Source organism: Crocodylus siamensis, chromosome 1 (genome assembly GCF_052110815.1).
Source record: "Crocodylus siamensis isolate JL-2025a chromosome 1, ASM5211081v1, whole genome shotgun sequence".
In the NCBI taxonomy this organism is placed as follows: domain Eukaryota; kingdom Metazoa; phylum Chordata; order Crocodylia; family Crocodylidae; genus Crocodylus; species Crocodylus siamensis.
In genome coordinates, this window is record NC_143395.1 from 77,517,909 (window position 1) to 77,542,101 (window position 24,193).

Consider the following 24,193-nt stretch of genomic DNA (forward strand, 5'->3'; position numbering starts at 1 on the left):
GCTGGTAAAGAGGGAGCAGCTGCTGCTCTTCTTCTTCTGGTCCCTGGGAGTTGTTAAGCAGCTTCTGCTCCCCATACGTTCCCCAGACCAGGGTCACCCCAGTCTGGGGAAGATGCAGAGGGCCTTTCACCACTACTTAAAATCCCCAGTCCCTGAGAAAAGTAGCATCTCTCCCACTAGAAATGTAAAGCCTGTGTATACTCTAAGAAAGAGATCATCATTTATTATTTTTAGAAATCATCATTTATTATTTTTATTATTACTTTATTATTCATGTTGTCACTGGTTGTGTAGAGTGAAGTCATAACGGGCATTTTCCCTGACACACACAGGACAACTGTTTAAAGCATGGGGCGGGGGTGGGAATTGGGCAAAGGGCCAGGGCTACCACTACTTTCTGCACAGAGAAGAAAGAAGGTGAAAATGATGGTTTGAAGTTGGAACAGGCAATGATGCATAAACCATAAGGTGAAGATGATGATGGTTACAATAAAAGTTTATACAAAATTTAAAAAATCAAATTAATCTTCCTTAGTGAAGTGCAGGTCCAACTAGTTGTAACAAATTTGTCTATATTTCAAAGCCATCTTGGATTTGGGTAAATATGATAGTACCTTTGCTCAGTTCTGGACTGAAAAACTGAAGCGTAAAAGATTAGAAATTATTTTTAGATTGTTTTGCACATTCAGCAGATCTTTTACATTTTTAACTGACCCTTGCAATTGCTCGCCTGCACTTGCAACATCTTCATTCTGCCCTGCCTGACAGACATGAGGGGCTGCTGCTGGGTCTCAGTACAGGAACAGAATTCTCCAGAAAGTCCAGATACTTATTTGACCAAAAGATGACTATGAGCTATTAATGTGATCCCATTATGAAAAAAGGTCATACAATCTATGGGCCAAAGGAGAGGTTTTGAGAGAGGCAGGGAGGTATTAATGTTGTTGTACAAGACATTGGTGAGAGCTCAGATGGATTCATATGTATGGTTCTGGTAATCCATGTTCTGGAAAAATTCGTTCAAATTGGATGAGATGCAGAAATAGAATATGAAGATAATTAGCACAGCGGAGAGTCACCTTTTTCAAGAGGTGATTAGAAAGCTTGATTTGTTGAGCTTATCAAAACAAAAGCTAACTAAGGGGACATCGTTGACCAAGTATAAATATTTTTAGGGGAAAACACTGGAGGGGCAAAGGAGCTAGTTAAACTAAAGGCCAGTTTCTGCACAAGAACATGTAGGTATAAACTGTCTCTTAATTCATTTGTGCTGGAGATCTGGTGATAGTTTATGAAAATTAGGGACACATCATGATTAAGTCCCCACCCCAAAAGCCTTACACTCTTAGAAAACCAGTGCTTTTGGTCACTGAGTCCCTTTTCTTTCAGCGAAGGGGAAATAATGACACAGTACAGTTCTTCTTTGTGGCACCAGCAGGGGTAGTTTTATAATGCCTTAATATATACCAGTGTTGTAATCCAAATGGGAAGCAGGTGGAGTCACAACTGGGTATGATGCCTCGATATTAATGGCTTCTCACAGCAATGGAATTTCTAAAGCTGTACACACTTTTCTGTCTTAATTATGCATTCATTAAAAGCTTTTATACCCAACAGAATAAAGTAAATATTTTTTGATCTCTGTAGTGGGCTACCAGACTGTAGATTTGCACAGCAGGGTCTTGGTAATCTGAATAAATTGTATTTCCCCAAGGAGTTTATCTTTCAAATAAGGTCATAAAGAAATGCAGTCTATCCCCTTAGTTCTCCTTGTGCTTTTCCTGCTATTTATAACACAGAGCACAGGAATAGAGGTATATTGTAGCCTACTGTGTACATGGTTATGATTAACTCTAATTTATCAATCTATTACTTATATTCTTTTCTGTGGCTTGTGCAGTACTATTATTCTTACAAGTACAAATGAAATAAAAGTGGATTTGAAAGCAATTTAAATAAAATATTTATAAATGTTCTTTTCCCTGTTTGATATTCTACTAGATCTCTGTATTCAAATGCAGTCAGTGGCACATAGGCTACTGTAAACATTTAATGTTGTCTTCCTGTTTGGAGTTATTTGTCTGAAAACTGATTGCCTTGTATGCCTCTGTCTCCTAAACTAAGATTTCAAATGTAATCTTATTAAATTTCTTTGGCACCCAAAAATTTGATATTAATAAAATAGAAGACCAATAGCGTAGAGTGATGGATTCATTCACAGCTGGAAAGAGTAAAGTTTTAAAGAAACCACTTTATTAATTTACAGTGAGCTGAATGCATAGGATTAAATACAGCAGTTTGTTTTGGCAGTAGACAGTGACTGATAATTTGAACAAGTTATTTAATTGGTTTCATATTTACTATATTAGAACCATTTATACCATAATTCATTTCTAAGAAATACATACTCCTTGCTCCAGTGTGGCTCAGCAGGGTAACATGTATCAGATTATAAATCATAGAATCATATTTTTCCCTTACCTTTCTCCTTTAGTTCTTCTTGTGTGCTCTGTGTTCTTTGTTTATTTTTTACTATTCCATTAAAATTAACATTTTATATAAAATGTATAACAACTTATGTTGCTGATTTCTATTATTTGTTAAATACCAAACAAAAATGGCTTTAGAGTATGGTTTGAGAGGACCATCTCCCATAGATTATCAGACTTATCTAACTACTCGTTCAAAATTAGTTTATGCTTTGTCCCACGCACTTTGAATGAGTAGGCTATTTCAAAGGGTGCCATTTCATTGATTTGTTAATCTGAAGGTTTCATTCAGTTACAAATTAAATTTGAAAATGTAGTCAGGCTAGTCTCCTGCCTCTGAATATGATTCTGTTTTGCTATTTTTTTTCTGGTACTAAAAAGTAAAAAGCATCTGTGACAGCTGGCTTCTATGCTCTGTCATGGTTGGGTATTTCTGAAACCCTTATCACTGATTGGGAGGTGGATTATCTGATCAGTAATATACATCTCAGAATCTCAGCATGACATTTTTGCCCTGTAGCATCATCAGCTGGATAGTAATGTGCAATACGGTATAATTTTGATTTGAGCATTGATATGACAACTGGATGACTTTCATTTGAGAAAGCTGATAAACTGACTTCTGTGGCTATGAGACTGAAAGCTAAAGGCCAGCTCTGACCTTCTGGAGTTACAAGTGAGTATCTCTGATTAAAGGCACATTTGAGTATTTAAAAACATATACTTATAGCAATCTAAACCATCTGGCCTCTGAAAAGCCCTTGATTCATAGTCTGTGTTAAGCTGACCTAGTTAATGGAAGTGTCAGTATTCAGCTGAAGCCTAATGGTTAAAAATTAATAAAAAAATATACATCAGTAGCTACAAGTTGTTTATCTTTAAGTTATTCTGTATCTTAAAAGATTATTCATACCCAGGCCTGGTTTAAAATTTTCTATTCAGATCCTTTTCTTTACCCCATGTAACATGCCACTGTGATAGAATGTCAGATTTTCCCACAAAACTAAATTGCTACTGAAAATTTTGGGATCCTTCTCTCCCACCGAAAACGCCCATTTTTAAAGGGGTGGTTTGGCAAAAATCTAAAACTTCTGCAGCGAGGGGAAAAAAAATCCCAATATTTTCTGAACAGCATTAATTGTTAGAGGCTCCAAGCAGCTTTCTGGGCTCAATTAGAGGTATTGTTTTGGACCTATAAGGCCCTAAGTATTCTGGGCTTTGTGTACATAACAGTCTGTTTCCTCTCCTGTACCCTGTCACAATTCCTAAGATTAGCTAAGAGCTATCTCCTGGGAATGCCATTAATATTACAAGTTTGCCTGCCAAAAACATATGAGAGGTCATTCTCAGCCATCACCCCTCCTTTCTGGACTCCCTCCTTTTCAAGACTTGACAGAGCCTGAACCTGGACGGCTTTTGGAGGCACTGTAAGAATCTTCCTTTGGACAGGACTTTAGCACACAAAGCTAGGCTGAGTTATTGCTTAGGGGATCTATGTTGTATGATGATGTTCTAGTTCCTTTTTAAGCTGTGGTGTTCTTATTGCTCTTCTGTTTTATAAGTAATTCTATTTTCTTATTATAAGATGTCCTGAGCATTTGTTGAGGGGGGTGGCATACAAATCAAGTGAATGAATTAATGAATGAATTATGTTTAATGGCCACCAGGTTCTCCTTCAGCTTCTCCACCAGGACCTATCCTAATGCTTACCAAAATAAGCAGGCATCTTTCTACTGACATTATTTTATGATTAATCAGGGCTTATGATAGTTTTATTATTATGATCTTCAAGACACATGGTCATCTTTTCATGACCTCCAGTAAAATAAATGAAAGCCAGCCACTGCAAAAGATTCATAGATGTTTGGGTTGGAAGGGACCTCAGTAGATCATTGGGTCCAACACCTTGCCATGGGCAGGAAAGAGAGCTGGGGTTAGATGACCCTAGCCAGGTGCATGTCTAGCCTTCTCTTAAAGACCCCCAAGGTAGGGGAGGCACCTCCTCCCTTGGAAGCCCATTTCAGATTCTGGCAACCTTTACTGTAAAGAAATTCTTCCTGATGTCTAACCTAAACCTGGTCTCTGTCAGTTTGTGGTTGTTGTTCCTAGTTACTCCAAGGTGTGCCCTGGTAAACAGAGCATCTCCTATTCCTTGCTGCCTCACCCTGATGAATTTGTAGGTGACCACAAGATCACCTCTCAGCCTTCTCTTGCAGAGGCAGAAAAAATCTGGGTCCCTCAATCTTTCTTTGTAGGGCTTTGCCTGCAGGCCCCTAACCATAGGCATGCCCTCCTCTGAACCCTCTTGTCCACATCCCTCTTGAAGTATGGTGCCCAGAACTGGACACAGTACTCCAACTGTGGCCTGACCAGCGCCGCATAGAGGGGAAGTAGCACTTCCCTGTACCTGTTTGTCACGTACCTCCTAATGTATGACAAAAGTGCAGTTAGCTTTACTGATCCCTTTGTCACAATGAAGGGCTCAATATATTTAACCTGAGGTCCCTAAAATTTACCACTGAATGACAGATTCAGTCATGAAAGAATCTGTTCCCATAGCTCAGAACACGATGCTCTATAACAGTGGTACCTCTTTTTATTCCACGGGCCTGATGGGCAGTGCCAAGTCTCTCCATGGGCTCAGATCCAGAGTAGTGCAGCCTGACTTGGATCTGTCTATCCAGAGTAGGGGGAGCAAGAGGGGTGGGGGCAGGCAGAGCCGCCCTAAACCGAACTATGGGGGAATAGCCTGGTCCTGATCTGGCAATGGAGGAGGGGTGGGCATGGGGGGACAGGGTAGTCTCCATCTGGATGAAATGGAGTGGGAGAGTGGTATAAAATGGTTTTAATCCAGATATGCGGGATGGTGGGGAGCAGCTCAGCTTGGCCACAATTTGGATATTTGTGGGTGGCAGTGTGGGGAGCAGAGTGGCCCTGATCTAAATGTGCTGGGGGAGGAGGGCTGAGGCTGGAGCTGACCACATGGAGCTTCCACTGTTCCTGGCTGCCATGTTTTCCAACTCATGAAGGAACCCTGCAGGCCAATTTCATGGGTCCATGGGCTGGAGTTTGAGTACCCTTACTCTGTAACAGTGTCCATTAAAACAAGGGTGTTAATGGTGAAATGCTGTGAAGTTTGCTGTGACATATAGAACTTGCATTGTTGCCTTGATTGCATAGCAATGGCAGGCTCACAGAATAGACAAAAGTAGAGACTATAGTACCCTCTGTGGTCTGCAGCCATATGCACCCTTGAGCATAGGTTCCAGGCCTCTAACCTGACCTTCTTTAGCAGAAGGGATTAATTCTCCCTACATTTGTCTTAGTATATAGAGGTGGGGACACTGTAAGATTTAACAGGCATCCTAAGGTTTTTGGCTATTACTGTTTATATCTACTTCTGATATAACCTACTTTCTTTGGAAAAAAATGTAAAATTTCTGTGCTAAAAGTTATAGCTTAAATAAATAGGGATACAATTTGTCCTTGATGGAGTCCTTCTTTGGAAGATATGTAATGGGGATCTTGTTGCAATAGGAAGGGATAGAAGAAATTTAGCTCAGTTGCCCTGGAGTAATATATTTTGGCATCCTCTAAACACACGTAATAGGTGCTTGAACTATGTACCCTTTCCCACACAAACACAATCATACCTGCATACACTTGTGGCCAGTTCCACTGCACGACAGTCATAGGGACAACCGTAGTATCTACACATGCCTGAGGTGGCCTACAGAACATTATGGCATATCTTTTCTTCCTTTCCTACTTCCCTGCTCCTCTGTTCCATGTGCCAGCAGAGCAGCAAATTGACATTTACAGGATTTCTTGTCAGTTTCACTTGGCTCTGCCAGTCCATCCAGCAGAGCAGTGAAGTGAAATTGATGTAATTTAGTCTGTTTCTCTTTCCTGCTCTGCTTCCCATGCTAACTAAGCAGCAAAGTGAAACTGACAAGAGTTCTTGTAGTTTTCACACATGGAGTTGGAATGGGGAGGGTCTAGTAACAGGGAACAGTCCATTAAAGGAGCTGTGCAGTAAACTGAGAAATAAATTCAGGAGAAGGAAAAAAAAGAAGAAAATGATTTGGGAGCCAAGAGCAAAAAACAGAGAAAAACTTATGAACAACTTTGTTTCCCACATGTACTCAACTCTTTCCTAAAATGGGTGGAGTCATAACCTCTACCCGGAAAACTGTGAGATCTAAATGAGTCAGCTGCCAACTGATATTGGAACTGGAAGAAGGACTGCCAAGCTGGAGATATGAACCTTTATCTGGTGGATAGCAAGGACTTTCCTCCCTGAGTTATCATAGCTGTTGTGGATTTTCTGCTTCTAGAATATCAGGAAGGGGAATACTGGCTACTGTTGCTGCAGGTGGTGAAGAGAGATGTGTTTTAAGTAACTGATGATCTGTCTATAAATTACAAAATTATTTCACTGTAGAATACAGAGGTATTTGATGAAACTTCATTGAAACTTGAATTTCTGTTCATGAAAGTAAGACAGATGAACTAATTAATAGTAAATACTGTAATTGGAAAGCAGCTGTTCTGTAACAAAGCATTTATCAGAATTTTTGTTTAAAAAAACACCTATTGAATTCTGCTTTTGTAATATAGTATGTATGTCACATTGGTGGTTTTATCAGTTCCACATACAGCTGCAATGTTTTACAGTTTTTGCAACTGCATGCATAAACCAGGCAATTACCATACAAACTAGTACTGAAACCTGTATCACTCATATTTGCCTGATTTATACATGCAACTAATTCTTATGCATTTTTCACATACTTTAGCCCCAGGGTATGGTGCCCAGGTTGGATGTTACATTTAATGTCTTGAGATTCTCTGTTACCTTTAGTTTGCAGCTTGCTTTTTTTCTAAGACAAATTTTCTTTGCTTTACCCTTCTAGGAATTAAATAGCTTTAATTACTTGGACTTGTATAAGCTTGCTGACCTCTTTAATCTCACATTGCTGGAGAAGGCAGTTGTTGACTTCTTAGTAAAACACCTCTCTGAGTTGTTGAAGAGTCACCCTGAGGAAGTCCTGGCTCTGCCATACTGTCTCCTTCGAGAAGTCCTGAAGAGCGACCGACTCACTTCACTAAGTGAAGAGCAAATCTGGAAGGTAAGGAAATCAGTTAATTAATGAAATGTGTGATATCATATAAACCGTAGAATCCTTTGTTTTTCCAGTGTCCTTGAGAGCTCTAGAGAGACTAAAATGATCAAAGAGTCGAGGAAAAACTGGGAACACTGGCAAATAACTGGTTGAAAAAAAGTCTTGTTTTTGGCATATTTACACGTGCTCTGGGGTGGGATGGAGGAGTGTTTTAATTAGAACTGTTTCCAGGAGCCACTCTAATTAAAACACCTGCAGCGTCTCATGTATTCAGCATCCTGTGCTTCAAAATGGCAGTGGGGGCACTTTAACTAAAGCTTGTCCAACAAGCTTTAGTTAAAGTGCCCTCACCACCATTTTGAAATTTGGGGATGTTGAATACACGTGACGCTGAGGCTTCTGTACTGTTCTAATTAGAATGCTCCAGCAGACTCGATAAATCGAATCTGCTCCAATGCATTATAATTGGAGCAAGCATTGGGCACAAGTATAGGTACCCATAAGTTCTGCTTGGCTGTTTTAGTGCAGTTAGTTGATTTGGAGGAGTTTGGTTTGTGTTTGACTTGTGGTTTCTGGTATGGTATCAGGAGACAACTGTAGTGTCGCAGCATTACAAATAGTGGACACACCTACACACATAATGAGTGCATTGAATAAACTCAAGAGCTTATTAGAACATGCGCCCAGGAGCATTTAACTCCAAAGCAACCAGCTCTGGAGTTTATGCATGGATAGACAGACAACATGTGAACCCTGGTTGGAGCAGCCCTGTCTGGCAGGGGGCTCTGGGAGTCAGCCTGCCAGCCCAGGGCTGCTCTAACTGGGCTCAATGTGCTGTGGAGGGGTTGGGTGGGGCATGAGGGTGCTTCAGTGTGGAACTAGCCAGCAGGCAACCCCTGCACTGAAGCCTCCTACCCTAGCCAATTGGATCAGCGTCTACATGTGCACTGCTGCACATTAATAAACTGCAGGAAGGTAGTATTTGTAAATACAAGTACTACCCTTCTGCAGAGTTTTTTAGCTTCCCGTGCCCTGATAGGGGTTTACTTGTAAACACTAAGACAGTTACTGTGGAGCTAATTAGTCAGCTCCACAGTTAACATCTCATGTAGATGCACCCAGTGTGGATTAAAAATCTGATGCTAAAGAAATATGTATTCACATACCCATATATATTTTTGTCATACACAGACTCATACATACATGTGAGCATACAGACAAAATCCAGTTTAGGAAACAATCCTACAAAATATCTTGGGAAATGGATGTTTAGGAATGTAGTGGAAGCAAATATCCATTCTATTCATTAAAATAATAAAGTGGGGGAAGGCAACTTAGGTTTTTTAAGATAGAAAGCAGAAGGAACAGAATTTTATCCTGTTAGGAAGGAAAGTACCTTGATCCAGTGAGAAGGATAGGGCCTGTTTAGGGTCTTTTTAGGGCTCTCTTAAAGGCAAGTTATCTGCTGTGTGACCTAGAGCAAGTCATTCAGTTTCTCCACTGTGAAAATGAAGATAATGATATTTCCCTTCCTTTGTAAGGCACTTCAGGATCTACAGACAACTTGAGCCATAAAAGAACAAACTATTACTTTTATGCTCATCTGAAGGGTGCTAACCTACCAATGCTCAATAGTTTGATCGCTTGGTTGAATTATGTTCCCATTAATGTATTTCCTAAATGTTGAGGAGTTTGGTAAAACCTTTTATTGGATGAACCATTACAGTTACAACACCATAGTGACCAAAATCTGAAGTCAATTTCCTCCAAATTGAATCCTTCCTTTGCCCAAATCCTGGGAGCATCCATATTACAGAGTTTATGGCATGGAACTTTTTCTGTATAAGTAAGATTATACTAGAGTCCTGGCACACATTCTCTTGCTCCATAAAATGGTTTTGATGAGGTAGGATGTATACAGTGTATTGCTGACCAGCCTATTTCCTTTATTATTACTTCACTGCTGGTGCAAGTACTCAGAAAAGTGCTTTGGAATACCTGCAGTAGAAAAGGTTTCTACAGAAAATTAGGTTATACTCTTTACTGCTTCCCTTTTTAACAAGCATACCAGCACTAAACAGAATGGAAGAGTCAGCTCAATGTCTCCTCGCTGGGACCACCCTTGGGAAGTGGGATTTCTCTGGTGCTGTGTCCCTGGCCCTGTCCTACAGTACAAATGCAAGAGCAGTTTTCTTAATGGCCTGCATAGCCCTAGGTGAATACTTCATATAGCAGATATGACAAAGCCTGTGCTAGTACTTCAGGTTACACTGCAGACACTGCAGATAATCTCTCATAATGTACTGCTTTTTGAGTGACAACAAACTCTTCCCTGTCCACTTAAGTGGTGCTATAATTGCCTCTATAAAGTTTACTAATGTTGTTATGTAAAATATTTAAACTGGTTTTCTGCTGCAGGATATATATATATATATATATATATATATATATATATATCCATTTCCTGGTTCTCCAGAATATTAAAAGACGCACATAAATATTTACCAATTTAGGCATTCAGCGGGCAATAAGAAACTGTTTTTGCTTTATCTTAGTAAATAAGTAATTCCCTCATAGTCAACCTAATAGAAGAAAATCAAATCAGACCAGCTATATTGCCTCAAGTGTAGTTAAGTTCATCATTTTTGCTAAGGTTATAGTGGTAATGCAATATACCATGGAAGAATCTAATATTCAGCCCAGGGTGAAGATTGGGTATGCCAGAGGATTAGTGTCAGGGTGCTTTATAGTAGTGAAACTTGATGGACAGGCTGGAGACAGATCTACAGAATCTCATTAAATTTCTGAATTGTTCATTACTGAGCACTCTCACTGTAATAAAGTGCTCATTGACTTTGACAAATCCCCATCCCACATCTTAAGGAAGAGCAGCAAAGCAAGAGGTGTTGGGGAAGCAAGAGGAAATTGGCACAAAGTGGGGCAGATAATAGAAAAGCTGATGGGGGATACTACTATTTGATTAATATGTCCTACCTGTAACTAGTGTGGCCTCCTGGCCACACACATATTATAATAACATTGATTCAACATGTCCCCAAGGTACTTTCCACCAGTGGGGCTCCCAGGGAGCCCAGTCCACAGATTAAAACTGCCCTTACAGGACAGGACCCCTGGAAAGGATGACGATGTCCCCAGGGCACAGCTGTTTTTACTGGTTGAGGAAGATTTAAACATGTAATCAAGCCAAATATTTGTAAAGATGAAGATGGTTACAAGAAGGAATAGACAGTTGACAATCCTTGAATAACTGATCTGATTAAAATATGAAATAACTGTAGCTTGCATATGATCTCTGCTGTTTTTTTCAGGCTGTCATTTATGGTTTGTCCAGTTTTACTAAATGTTGTGAAATACAGGCCAAAGCAAAATTTTGAAACATTTAAAAATAATAGTTTCTAGCAGCCATCAAAATACTGCTAGCGTGTGAAAATTATATGCTACTGTCATGATAATTATAGATTATCTTGCAAAGTTTTCCAAACAAGTACGAAGTGACTAAAGTAAATGATACATGTATATCCCTCTCTTAATAATAGAGAAAATGTATTATATTTATTTTCCTACTCTAAAAGGATCTTCTTGTTTTAGGAACAGCTTGAAAAGGTACAGAAATAAATTTTACTACTGAAACAGCTCTGATAAGCACTTAGCAGTACTGTATTAATTTAACTACAAAGAAAGTGCCCATTCCTAACTTGAGCTTCCTAGCTTGAAAAATACGATACAGACTTAAATAGATTAACAAGAGAATGGACCAATATTAAGGAGACATGGTTGTTGGAAGGAGGGATCAGATCCCATCATGCCATTATTACTTGCTAGTGATGGGGGAGTCCAGAATCATAATGCCAGGCTCCCCCTGCACCGGCAAGGTGAAAGAAGAGTGCCCATGGGTCTAGCTGGGACTGGCAGTCAGCTGATTGTTGGCCCTGTCTCCAGATAGCGCCGGGTTTAGCTTGAGACGGGGCAAGCTGGGCTGGTCAGCAAACACCTGATCATTAAAACTTTATATCTGGTAGTTCTGATGAAGCTACTGGGCTCAGGAGACCACCAGCTCCCCAGCTGCCATTTCCATGGGTGCCCCAGAAACTTAAAAAAGTGAACATGGGTTCAGTGATCCTGAGACTGGGGGGACGGTCCCTGATGTCAGGCTCACAGGACCCTGTGCTTTCCCCAGCTCAGTCCCACTGATTGGGTGAGAGAGATTTGTGTCCTGACCTTGGGTTGCCTCATGCTGGATTCCTGGGTTAAGCTGAGCATTGGGATCTGTCATGGGTCAATCCTAACATACACATAATCCGTTGAACGCATGACACAAACAAGTTGCAGAGACGTTACACATTTTATGTGGACTATCTTTATGGTGCATTTGCTATATTACCACACCATAAAGTGACTTTAACATGTGTCTGGGTTACTATGTATGGCATGATTAACACCTTAATTGCATTTTAAAGAAATGTGCCAAGGCCCTAACTCTTTAAATTGATGTGCTTTCCCAAAGATCTCAAAGTGTTATCTGCTTAATTAGAGCACTCCAGGTATTTCTCTATATCTGGGCTGGAGGGAATGCCCAGATTCTGGGCTCCATCCCACATAAAACATTTACTGCAGAGTGGCATAAGAAGAGGAGATTGTATTAAAAATGCAATCTCTCCCTAGTCATAAAAATAGTACTGATGGATCTGTACAAAGTAGCTGGGTATGAAGCTTTGTCCAGAAACACCTTGTTCAGTAAAAAGCATAATCCCAGAATGATGAAGGAGTCATACAATTATGTGATTTGAACTTGTAATTTCAGATATTTAGACTATAAAACCATCCATTCCAGGGCAAATAATTAATTTTTTTCAGCTACGCTCAATATTTTAACATCTAAAAATTAACACAGGAACATGTTCAACACTACACAAGATATTATAAAATAGAAAAATATGAATGAAGAAACATACTCATTTTGTAATGTTGAAGAGAGGTCAGAGGATGGGTAACTGATATACCTTTGTGGAAGTCATTGATTTAACATTTGCTTTGCAAAAAACCTTCTGATGTTTGTTTGCCCCCCCAAATCTCAGCTTCTCTCTAAAGCAAAAGGCCTTTAACATTGTGAACACCTTTTCTAGCTTTATTATTATTTCCTTGTAGCCAAGCTTAAACAACAATAATGCTTTTTCGGGGAATCAGGGAAAATGTAGTTTCTTCTAAAAATAAATGTAGCTAGCAATTCCTGAAAACACATGCATCAGAAAGAGCATCCATTTGGCTCTACTTTTATGGATTCTATTTTTTTATTAATTTTTTTCTATAGCGATTGTGTATTAGTATGCGGGAGACATCAGGTATGTATCTGTTACATAGGTTATGTGCTGCATTAGATTGTGTGTGCAGCAAAAACAATGATGGGGAAGAAGGGATTAAGTAAAAATGTAGGGGGGAAAAAAAGGGAAAATCCCAAATTAAAACAAACATGAATAGTTCTTTGGTATCATTCTTCACTTGTTCTATATTTATGATTGAAATAACTGACAGAGATATTGCACAACGAGAAATTTCAAATGCTTTACAGCTGAGAACATAAATAACTAGATTATTATTAGGGGAAAGTGAATCTTCTCATAACTGGCCATTTCTAAAAGGGCTCATTGGCTCTACTTTAAGGAAACAGCTGATTTCTTTCCCTTGATAATTGAAAAAGTAATCAATCTTATACAATAATGTATGTGTCTGGAGAAGTCTGGCAGCAGTTGGCTTCTTGTTGGAAACTATGTGAAGTAATATGCCAAATTTAGAAGCTAATAAAATAATGTTAGCTTTAGTTTTGCTGTAGATAGCGATCTGTCGTCATCTAATTAAAAATCTTGATTTTCCAGGGGCTTAGATCATCACTGGTCAGAGGTGCATAATAATAGTTAGGCGGGAATATTGATTAGGTCATTCTGTGCCCCAGTAATAGATTTATCAAATGATACTATGCTCTGCACTTGATTTTAGCCAAAAGACTAATCCTCAATCACATTGGAGTGAAAATGAGTACTCAGAAATTCAATATAGTTTGTTTCCCCATCTTACTTTATTGCTTATACAAAGGGCTGTAAAGTGATTTTTTTGAAGTTTAGACTACTTTAGATTATTTTTGTGAATTTAAGTGAAGTAAGTTAAGAAAAAAGATTATTTTTTACATGTTATCAGCAAGGTAATAATTCATAATTAACTGTCAACTGATCAAAAAAGATTTAGGTGATGTTGGAAAAGCAGCCAGATATGTTGCCACCAATAGTTTGTTCAACCATTGAACAAAATATATCAGCTCAGCAATGGCCCTGTGAGATTTTCAAAGTCCGTTAATACATTTCAGTGTACTGGTACTGCACCAGGACTAAAACGTTTGTTTCTGCTTGTTCCTGTCAAATTAGGGGGGGTGGATCATTCTCCTGCTTTAGTACAAACTGGAAATAACAATATATTAACCTGAATAGGGAGAAAGGGAAATTATGGGAAAGCCACAGTGCAATAAACACGCCAGGCTGAAAGCCTGAGGCACATTGTTGAGCCTATCAGTAAAAAGGATGCAGTGGATCATTACTGCTCCAGAGCTCAAAGCTATATGGAAGTGGCCCAAGTCAACACGTTCGTCAGCATCCTTAGTACACTGCTAATTTATAAACCTTTATTTGCCCTTGGTGGTTTGGTGCATTCTCTCTCAGAGAATAGATCCTCTTTTTTGTTGCCTTTTTCTCATAGGCTTAGTGTTTGTCTAGATCTGTCTCTTGAGCTGCTTCTTGGTGCAGTTGTGAATGGGTGAGATTTTTGAGAGGAAGATTTAACTCTGCAGCACATATTCCAAGCCCACTGAATTTTAGTGGAACTTGGGCCCTCAAGTCACATATGTGGTTTGCATCCTCTCTGGAAGGTTGTTACAGAGAGACATGTCATTCTCTGCCTGTCTCTCAGCCACCTAGGGGCTAAATGAAGCTAAAATTTGGATGGCTGACTAGAATGCTAGACTATAGTTTAGAAGCTGGTTGTCATACTAGATTTTCCAGGTCACCCATGCCATACCACCAACTCAGATTTGAAGTTTTTAACTGTAAATTATTTGATTCCACAGTTTTATGGAAATTTTTATATGAGGGTGATTAAAAATGACATTTTTCAAAGGGTTAGATGCATTTTGACCAGATGCTAGGTGTTTAGGTCAAATACTAATAGTAACAATATAGATAACTAAAAGAGAGTGCATTTAATTAGTACATTAACAGTGACGTGCTTATATGGTACATTATCCTTTTACTTCTTGAGAAGTGAGTTTAAATGCTGTCTTGGGCAGTAAGTGAAATTGTGTTGGTGGTCTAATGCTAGTCCCTTGTGTGTATTTATACTTAACGGTAAACCATCACAATAAACAGGATTGTCAGCTTCTCCTCAAAAGAGGCCCAGGAGTGGAAGAAAAGGGTTGATGCATGTTATGACTGAGGTATATTGGCAGAATTGTATAAAATATTAGCACGGTGTCTCCTTACATGATGCCTAGTTTTCACCAGCTATTTTTGTAGTTGGCTCATTTTCATTAATATCCACTTCATGCAAAGGTAAGAATCATGACAACGAATGTCTCAGGAGCTATCATGTAGAATAAACCATACTAGAACTAATTTTGAGTCTCACTTTCACTGGCATAATCCAGGAGTAAAGCCAGAATAATGCAAGTACATTGGTGTTAGGCTGGTGTGAGATCAGGGCTGTTTAAAAGGATTGATTTATTTTTTCTACTCTATCTGTAATATAAAATAACATAACCTTACATTAAATAGCTATAATGATGGTATTTCCAGCAACCTTGCTGAACTGTTTGTTCCATTGATTCTATGGTTTCATACAGTTTATGCTCCATTGCTTACACTCTTAGAATCATTGACTGCCAATTAAAATTGACCCCCGTCCCCCTTTATAACATTCCTCGACATGTGTGTAGAGAGCTATATCTTCTATTGTTTACTTTAGCTGTCAACATGAATATTCTCTTAATCTTGTTGCACTGTTTGTTACTTTCCTCTGAACTTCCTCCAAATTTGTTTTTTTTTCCCTTTCAGATGTAATCGTTTCTTGTTATTACTGTAAACCTATACTGTAGCAATCTAGACAGGTTTTTATTGCATTAAAACAGTAATTTAGGAGGGAATCTCTCTGTTCTTTGCTTCTAGTTTTCATTTTGATACTTGTGGATTCTATTCCATGGGTTTTTTTGCTGCTGTTGTAAGCAATGAAGAAATTACTTGCAGGCATTACTTGGGCCACAACATCCCACCTAATTTATTCTCGATTAACTGGAATTGCATAGACTGTCAGGCCAGTAGCTATGATGACTGTTGTGCCAGTAGTTCCTAAATTTAGGTCATCTATTTCTGCTAAGCAGGGAATGCATGTTTAGGTAAAAAAACAAAAACAAATCAAAACAACTCCATAAAAATGACATCAAGGCACACCTTCAGTAAAATAGCTTCTGTTATGCTATGTTGGTGTATATTCAGATATATTGCTATAATGCTGTATAAGCATTAGCTTATGAGGTTTCAGGGAGTTTGTTGTGTTGATCTATCATGGAAGATTCTTTAGTATAATTGGATCGATGTATAGTTAAGTAAAAAGAAGATTTCTTGGGTCCTTAGTGTTGTACTGCTGTTAAAGTAACACATGTGGTTTAAAGGACAGGGGTAGTATTTTTCTAAGTTTGATTATTATTTGTTTGTACATACATCGGTAACCCTTCTACCAAAGAACATATTACTTAACACACAATTTTACTATGCCCTTGTTAATTAAAATCTGATTAAACAGGTACATTTTACCTACTACTTAGAGGCTGCTAACCTCAGGCTTTGATGGAGCATAGACTAGAGATGAGAGGCAGCCTCTGCAGTGAATGCCCAGCTATTCACCTCACTACATGTTACTCTTTTTGTAGTTAAAAAACAGTTATAGCTGCTTATAACTATAGAGATATGGAAGAGAGAGAGAAAAAGGAGGATTCTGATCTAAACTATTTAAAGTCTTCCTGGATTATCATCATGACCCTAAACTGCAGATGATAGGAAACAGGAGATGAGCGCAGTACTTTGAATATAAAAATGTGTGTTTACACATTATTCTGCTGCTTGGAGCAGCTGTATTTCGAGTTGGCTGAGCTTCTTTGGTAATGGTATGGGTAAAGCAAAAGCTACTAATTTAGTCTTTAGGCAACTAAACAATGTGGGTAGGGACACATTAGGCAGGAAAAGCCACTCCTTCAGAACCAGACATGGAAGGTGAAAAGGCATTATGGACCACTGCTATGTTCACGAGCAGCATCCTGTTTTTAGAAATAATGTATTGCTTCACATTGATTGAATTAGTCACTTACACTAGAAAATGGCAAGACAATATTCCCAGTCAGTCAGAGTTTTAATGTTTTACAATACTATTGCTCAGAGCAGCTGCTGAAACTTGCCTGAGTAACTGTTGTCTTCTGCTACCACTATTGTCATGGTCATGAGAAAGTAGGTTATGTTGCCTCTCCTAGAAGATCACAATACTTTGAAGTGTGGTGAAACCAGGAGAGGTAAGAACTAGGGGACCTTTCTTAAGCTTCTACTTGTAGAACAGGGATCAGCTTTGCAAGAGGACCATCAAAGTAATATGGGTTAGGTGCAGAGTTGGAAGGCTCCATGGCCTTAAATTCATAGTGTGCCTTTCATATGGAGGAGAGCACGAGAAAAAAAGCAGTCAAAAAGACTGTGAGAAGGAGCCTTGAACACTTGCTGTTTGAACACTTATTGAAACCATAACTTCAGAGTCTGTGAAATTCACCCGTTAAGTACAATGATCTCACAATGATAAGTCAGTGCAGCGGAAATTTGGTGACAATGATCACATTATGTGTAATCGTAAAAAAAATCTTAGACCTAGATCCTCAAAGGTATTTGAAATGCATTCATTTGGCATTGTAACACTTAATGCCTCCTGTCAAATGGACTCAGCTCTGAGGTGAGTGTTCGGATTCTCCATGAGGTACTTGGTGAGAGCCAGAGCCGGATTAACGCATAGGCAAGCTAGGCACATGCCTAGGGCCCTGTGCTGGGGGCGGGGGCTGGACCTTCCCTCCGCAGCAGCAGTGCAGATGGCCCCGTCTGCCTCCCTTCCCTTCCCCTCTGCTGGCCTTGCCACTATGGTGGCTGCTTCCTGGTAGTGGCTGTGAGCCCTGCTCCCCACAAGGAGCAGTGCTAGGATGGGGAGGAGAGTCTCAGCCAGCCTGGGGCCTACGAGTTTGTTTGCCTAGGTCCCACTAAAGAGTTAATCTAGCCCTGGTGAGAGCTCAGAATTAAAGGAATGGAGCCTCAGAAACTAGCAAGCTCAGGGTGGAAGAAATGCCTAAAGTTTAGGGGCCTGACTGATCAGAAATAGAGTCCTCCTTCCATTCAAGATCTTCATCTGGAAATCCTCTCCTGGGATTAGGTACCTAAGCTAGGTCATAGCCTTAGGTAGACTTTTTTCCATGGAAAAATACAGCAAGATGAAGTGTTTAGGGCACTCACCTGGATGTGGAAGACCTCAGTTAAATTCTAAGATTTTAGAGTAGAAGCAAACTGTTACTCATGCAACTGTCATACTCACTAGGCCAGGGGTGGGCAAAATGCAGCCCGGGGGCTGGATACGGCTCGCCAGGCCATTCTATCTGGTCCGCAGGGCCCCTAAAAAATTTAGAAAATTAATATTTATCTGCCCTGGGCTGCCTGTCATGTGGCTCTTGATGGCTTGTCAAAACTCAGTAAGCGGCCCTCTGCCCAAAATAATTGTCCGCCCCTGCACTAGGCTATTCTAGGATCTGTCTCTTCCACTTTTCCTGTTGGAGATACTCCAGTTTGCATTAGTAATTAAGTATTCATTAGGCCAGAGAGAGTCACTGACCTTATATCCCACTCTTTTAGCATACTCACTTGGCATGCAGGAATGCCCTAATCAGTGTTTAAATATTTAGAGAGTAACAACTTCAACAGGGAAAACTGAGAAAGATTCATTCCAGAATACCAAATAGCTGATAACATAACTCTAGTAGAGTTGAAGTCTTTCTTCTCCCTGATTTGGAGCAGATTTTCTGCATTTTGGGTTAATGTCCTAACCACTAGGGGAGATGCACACCCATTTTCTTTATGGCTAGGGACAGAAATTACACATAAACCAGTTTAAGTGATCAGAAACTGGTTTAAACCTGTAACAGAACATAAGCTAAGTGCACATAAACCAGTTTCAAAATAGCCAAAACCAGTTTGAGATAAACCTGGTAGAATGTGTCAGTATCAGTGACTGAGCTCAAAACAGTTTATGGAACTTCTGTCCCAGGCCGCTTCCTGGTTTAAGTTAAACCAGACTCCCCCAGCATCTGAGCATGCTTTTCAGCCCTGGCTGAGCTGTGCTCTCTGCTCCAGCGGAGCAGGAGTGGCCCTGCCCCTCTGTTCCCTAGCCAGAGCAAGGACAGGGAGGGGTGGGGGTCTGGCCAGATACCGGCCTCCAGAAGGTAAAAGGGAAGAGGTTTATTCCCTCCCCTTCCCTCTCCTGTCCCACCAGCAGGCACCTGCATTTCTCTACTAGCTGCTCCAGTGGTGGGGACGTGGCCAGCTCTGGCAGTAGCTTGGAGTGAACTGGCCGGGGAGGGGGTTTAATTTCCCCCTCCCTTTCCCACCGGCACAGACCTGAGCTGGTGTCCACTGGGTGCTGCCCCCTCACTGCTGCAGCAGCAGGGCTGGGGCACTACCAGACACCGACTAGCATGGCCCTTCAGGCAGAGGGTGCAGGGTGGGGTGTTATTTTCCTCTCTCCCTCTCACATCTGGTTAAAGGGGCTTATCTCACCACTCACCCCCTGCAGGGAGTGAGCGGTGGCAGCAGCAGTCGGGGTGAGTAGACCTGGCTGCGGTCCCCCAGGGGCAGAGGGGGGAATAACCCCCTGCCCTGCCCTCTGCCTAAGGGGCCCATGCCAGCTGGCCTCTGTCCCCACCCCCACTGCTCTGGGAGCGGTGAGGGGGAAGTGACCATGATGGGGGCTGCAGCCCATGTCACAGTGTCCCAGAGTGCAAGCCTCTTTCCAGCAGGGGGGGCCATGCTGCAGAGTGGGGAAAGCTGCCACAGACGGCATGGGGCAAGTAGTGGTAGCACTAGGGGGCTTGGGGAGCTGTGGCCCCCTTCAAGTCCCGGTGCTGCCACTCACCCCACACAGTTTGTGTCAGCTCTGACCCCTTATTCTTGGCCTCACCATTGGGAAGAGGCTCACACTCTCTGGGTACCAGGACAGGAGCTGCTGCCCCGGCAGGGCCCTGTCCCCTTGCCGCTTCAGTGGCAGGGTTGGGGGCCTGGCCAGAGGTCAGCTGGCAGGGCCCCTTAGGTGAGAGGGCAGGGTTTCCCCCCTCCCTCCAGCATCTGGTGGAGGGGACAGGAGGGGGTTTATCTTGCTGCTTGTCCCACGCAGGGAGCAGCAGTGGTTGGGACAGGCGGACCCCAGCTGAAGTCCCGCAGGGGCAGTGTGGGTAGAGGGGCAAATAACCCCCTCCCCTGCACCCTCTGCCTCAGGGCCATGCTGGCTGGCTGCAGCAGCAAGGGGGGAGTGCCTGGCAGACCCCAGCTTGGGTCCATGCTGGTGGGACAGGGAGTGGAGAATTAAACCCCCCTTCCTGGCCAGTTCACTTCAAGCTACATGCCCCTCTAGCACAGCTTTCCTGCAGCCCAGGGCTGCTCTTGCACCCTCCGGCTCCTGGCTTGAGCTACTGCAGGAATGTGCCTGCATTTTGTGAATGTCTGTTCCTTGCAAATTGGTTCAAACTATGCAGGTTGGACTAACCTGCAAAGATTGAATAAATTCAGGCTCTGGCTTTTTGAATGTCTCTCCCTAGCCCACATGCCAGGTAGGATTTATTGCAAGTTTTGTGCCAACGCTCTACCTATCTGGTCCTTCTAATACATTATCTGGAAAATACCAGATCTTAGGCCTGGTACAGGATTAAGTCACACTACCAAGACAGCTGTGGGAATGTCTAGTTTGAGAATTCAGCCTCAGAGCCTCTGAGGTAAGGCTCCATGCAGCTCATTAGCTGTGGGATAACACTGGTGCTTAGACAGCTTTGTGCTCACTGAGTGGCTGAAAATTAGGCATCAGCAAGTAGAGAAATCACATGAACAGCAGCTTTGAGTCTTTTGAGCATATCAGGGATGTCTTAAGAATCTCGGACTTCGGAAGATAGGTCTCATTTTCAAAAATTTGGGGGTTTTCTACCTCTCAGTCAAAGTAGTAGTTTACTGAGGAATCAGGGGATAGTCATCCATGCTTAGCACTGTGCTGCCTTGGATAAATTGATGCTAATACCCAAACTAGGTTGGTTATTTTTACTTTTAGAAGCCTAAGGCCATGGCTGCAAGGCAGATTTGCCATACTGCTGTCCACTGTTTTGGCTACTTGCTAACTGGGAAGCAGGTGGCTATTTTGTGTGAAACTACAGGTAATTATCACATTCATGCAACAATGCTAATTAGCTTTCCTGTAGCGCTTTCTGAATGTTCCTACTCTGTTTTATACTTTGAAGGTAGTCCAGAGAAAGCAACACAGTGTGCTTGAAGGCACTGCTGCCAGGCACTTAAGTTCTTGGGATAGCGATGCCCAAAGTCTCATTTAAAGCTCTTTTGACTTAGGCTCCTAAGGCTCTTAATGATCAGATTTTTAACATGGCAGGTACCTAAATACTATGAAAATCTGGCCCTATATCTGTACGTTATGTTTAAAAATAGTCTTATGAACTTAGGAAAGTCACGTAGGAAAATTTGACAAGAGGTGTCATGAAAAAACTTGCTTGGAGATTAGAGAGGAAACCAGAGTCAGCAGAAGTGGCATCGTTACCACCAGGTCATTCAATTAAACTGCAAAGTGTTCAATGTATTATGACACCCAGTGGACACCAAGTAATATGCTCACATGTTCTTTTCTGCATTTAAAAAAAGAAAAAAAATATGTTAAAAAATCAGAGTTGAGTGTCATATCCCAGAAGATACTGTTCTTCTTTTCTCTGAGATGCATTCTTGGCAGAATTCAAGAAAAAAAAATGTTGGCTGCTGATGTGAAAATGCATGCAGTTAACAATAGTGGGTCGTCCTTGTTAAAATCAGTTCTTGCAGTGCTGAAATTTGCAGTGCAAGCCTTGCTAGCACATAATGTGCTCTGAGAGGACTTATGCAATCAGGTGTGTGATAACAAAAGGACTGAAGTGGACAGGAGGAAATAGACAAACTTAAATACTATTTGTCTACAAAGCCCAAAATGAGAAACTTGGCAAGGAGCTCACAACTTGGTTCATTTAAAATAACAACAAAAAGCAGGCCAGAAAACCATGTTCCTCCTGCAGTTAACATGCTGGTGATATCCCTGTGAAAAGATGCCTCATTGTTGGACAGTGATAGAAGGATGACTCTTTTGCAGCCATTGTGCTTGCAAAAAGTGTGCTCATCCTTGCTAATTAAAAAAGACACATTAATTAGGAAAGCCTCATTTTCTCATCTGGGAGTCAGGGGTTGCATGTGCATGTGCAATGACTATATGTGCAATCATATTTTTGTAAGCACAACTTTGGCACCCACGTTTGGAAAAAATGGCCCTAATATTTTTGTAATAAAATAGCAAGATATCCATCCCAATGCATACAACTGGAGAAAGAATGCACATTTTGATTGTCTAGTTTCATGTAACACCTAAGATAGCAATGACTGGTATAAACCCTACATTATATTATAGAAACTGATGCAACACTTATAGATTGTGTTAGATAAGTCTATAACATTTCATAGAAATATATGCATTCAAAGTACTTGGTGTGACTATATAAAGTGCATTTCCTAGCCTAAAAAAATTGTTTAAAAAATCAGCAGATCTAAAGTTTAATATTATCTAAACTTTAAAGAAAAAAAACTATTACTCTACCTTCCTTTCACTGCTCAAAAATGAAAAACCAGATTATGAAAATCAGTCTAATGCAATTGCTAATTTCAGTTTCCTAAACTGAATTTCAAACAATAGTGGAAAGTCATAGCTAGACAAATCTGTTTTTGTGTTGATACACTTTTGTGTTAGTGCCTTTTGGAAATCTATAAACCAAACATAGGTAAAATTGACAGGTTTTGCCAGCATAACATCTGCCAGAATGTCAACCCCAAGTATTCTACAGTGAACCAGAAAATAGGTGACAAACAGGAGCTGTTTCCTCTGTTTACACTTGATAACATTTAGGGATGGGAAAATCCAACTGAGGTATCTTTTGGACTCAGTTATGAGGGGCTTGCTTATGAATTGGTATGCTCTAGTACAGTGGTGTTCGGACTTGCAGCCCTGTGAGCTGGATGAGTAGTGCAAGGCTGGTCCCCAGGCTGGATCCCATGCAACGGGGTGGTCTACAGTTGTGGCATGCTGACCCTGTTCATGCCAGACCTGCCAGCCTGACAGGGGCTGAATCCAGCCATGGAGTGATCCTATATGCTTGGCCCCACTGCATGTTGGCAGTCTTGCATGTAGGGCCATGTCATCTGTTTCACAGGGCTCTCATTGGGTTCAGAAATTTAGCAGCAAGGGAGAAGCAATTAATGAGTCCACCACTTCCCTGCTGTCAAATTTCCAGACCTGTGTGGAGGCTTGTGGGATGAGTAACAGGGTCTTGCAGGCCAGATGTGGCCTGCAGGCACCACTATTTTAGTTGAGTGTTACTTTGCAAACTTATTCCTTTAATGGTCTTATTTAAGCAAAAGATATATTGATGGCTAAAGCAAATATAGACTTTTTACTGTAATCAATCCCACTCCACTCATTTTATTTTGTTTGCATGTTTAATTTTCCAGCTAATCAGTCCAGAAGTGCTAAAATATAGAATGGTAGCCGAGTTAGGCATCTTAAAACTATTTGTTCCAGAGGACACTTACTAGCACAAATTGGTTTCAGAGTGGCATCTGCAGCAGTGAAATTGCAGTGTGCCTTATAAACCCATCCCCAGAAGGTGGGTGTGTGGTAGGGGGGAAGGGACCTGCACACAGATATTGCCAAAGCGACAGGGCATCACAACAGCCCTATGTGTTAACCAGTAGATCTAGCCAGGTATGCAGAAGCCCTCTGAAATGGTGTGGCAATGCTTTTCCTCCTAATAAAGGACAGGTTATTTTTGTCCTCTGTACTCCAGGGAGTGATAGGAGGCATCTTTCTACCAAGGTGAAGATACAGCATAAAGGCACAAATGACCCTCAAATGATAAAGACAGGTCAGATTTAGTGTTCTGATCTATCCTATCTTGTGCAGAGACAACATGGCCAGATATATCAGTTTTACCAGATTTTATTCTGTGGCATGACAGCTGATGGAGAGTTAGCTGGGTTTTTGTTTTGGGGGAAAAATTTTATTTGGTTACGGCACAGGACTGGAACCCAGATGATACTGATTATGTGCTCAACTTCATGGGTTAAATCATTTAATCTCTGTGGCTCAAGTTCCACGCCTAGACAGGGAATA

The 24,193-nt window shown here is 41.0% G+C and overlaps 1 protein-coding gene across 6 annotated transcripts in view; it reads left to right on the forward strand.

Moving 5' to 3' along the window:
* The window catches only part of KLHL32 (kelch like family member 32), a 299,877-nt gene that overhangs the window by 221,386 nt on the left and 54,298 nt on the right, over positions 1-24,193 (forward strand). For 5 of the 6 annotated variants that reach the window (XM_090037127.1, XM_090037128.1, XM_090037125.1 and 2 more), the window contains one exon: positions 7,406-7,621. In XM_090037127.1, the coding sequence (XP_089893253.1) occupies positions 7,406-7,621 (216 nt within the window). Of the gene's footprint in view, positions 1-7,405; positions 7,622-24,193 lie in introns of those variants that run through there. The other variant, XM_090037131.1, reaches the window with a different exon arrangement.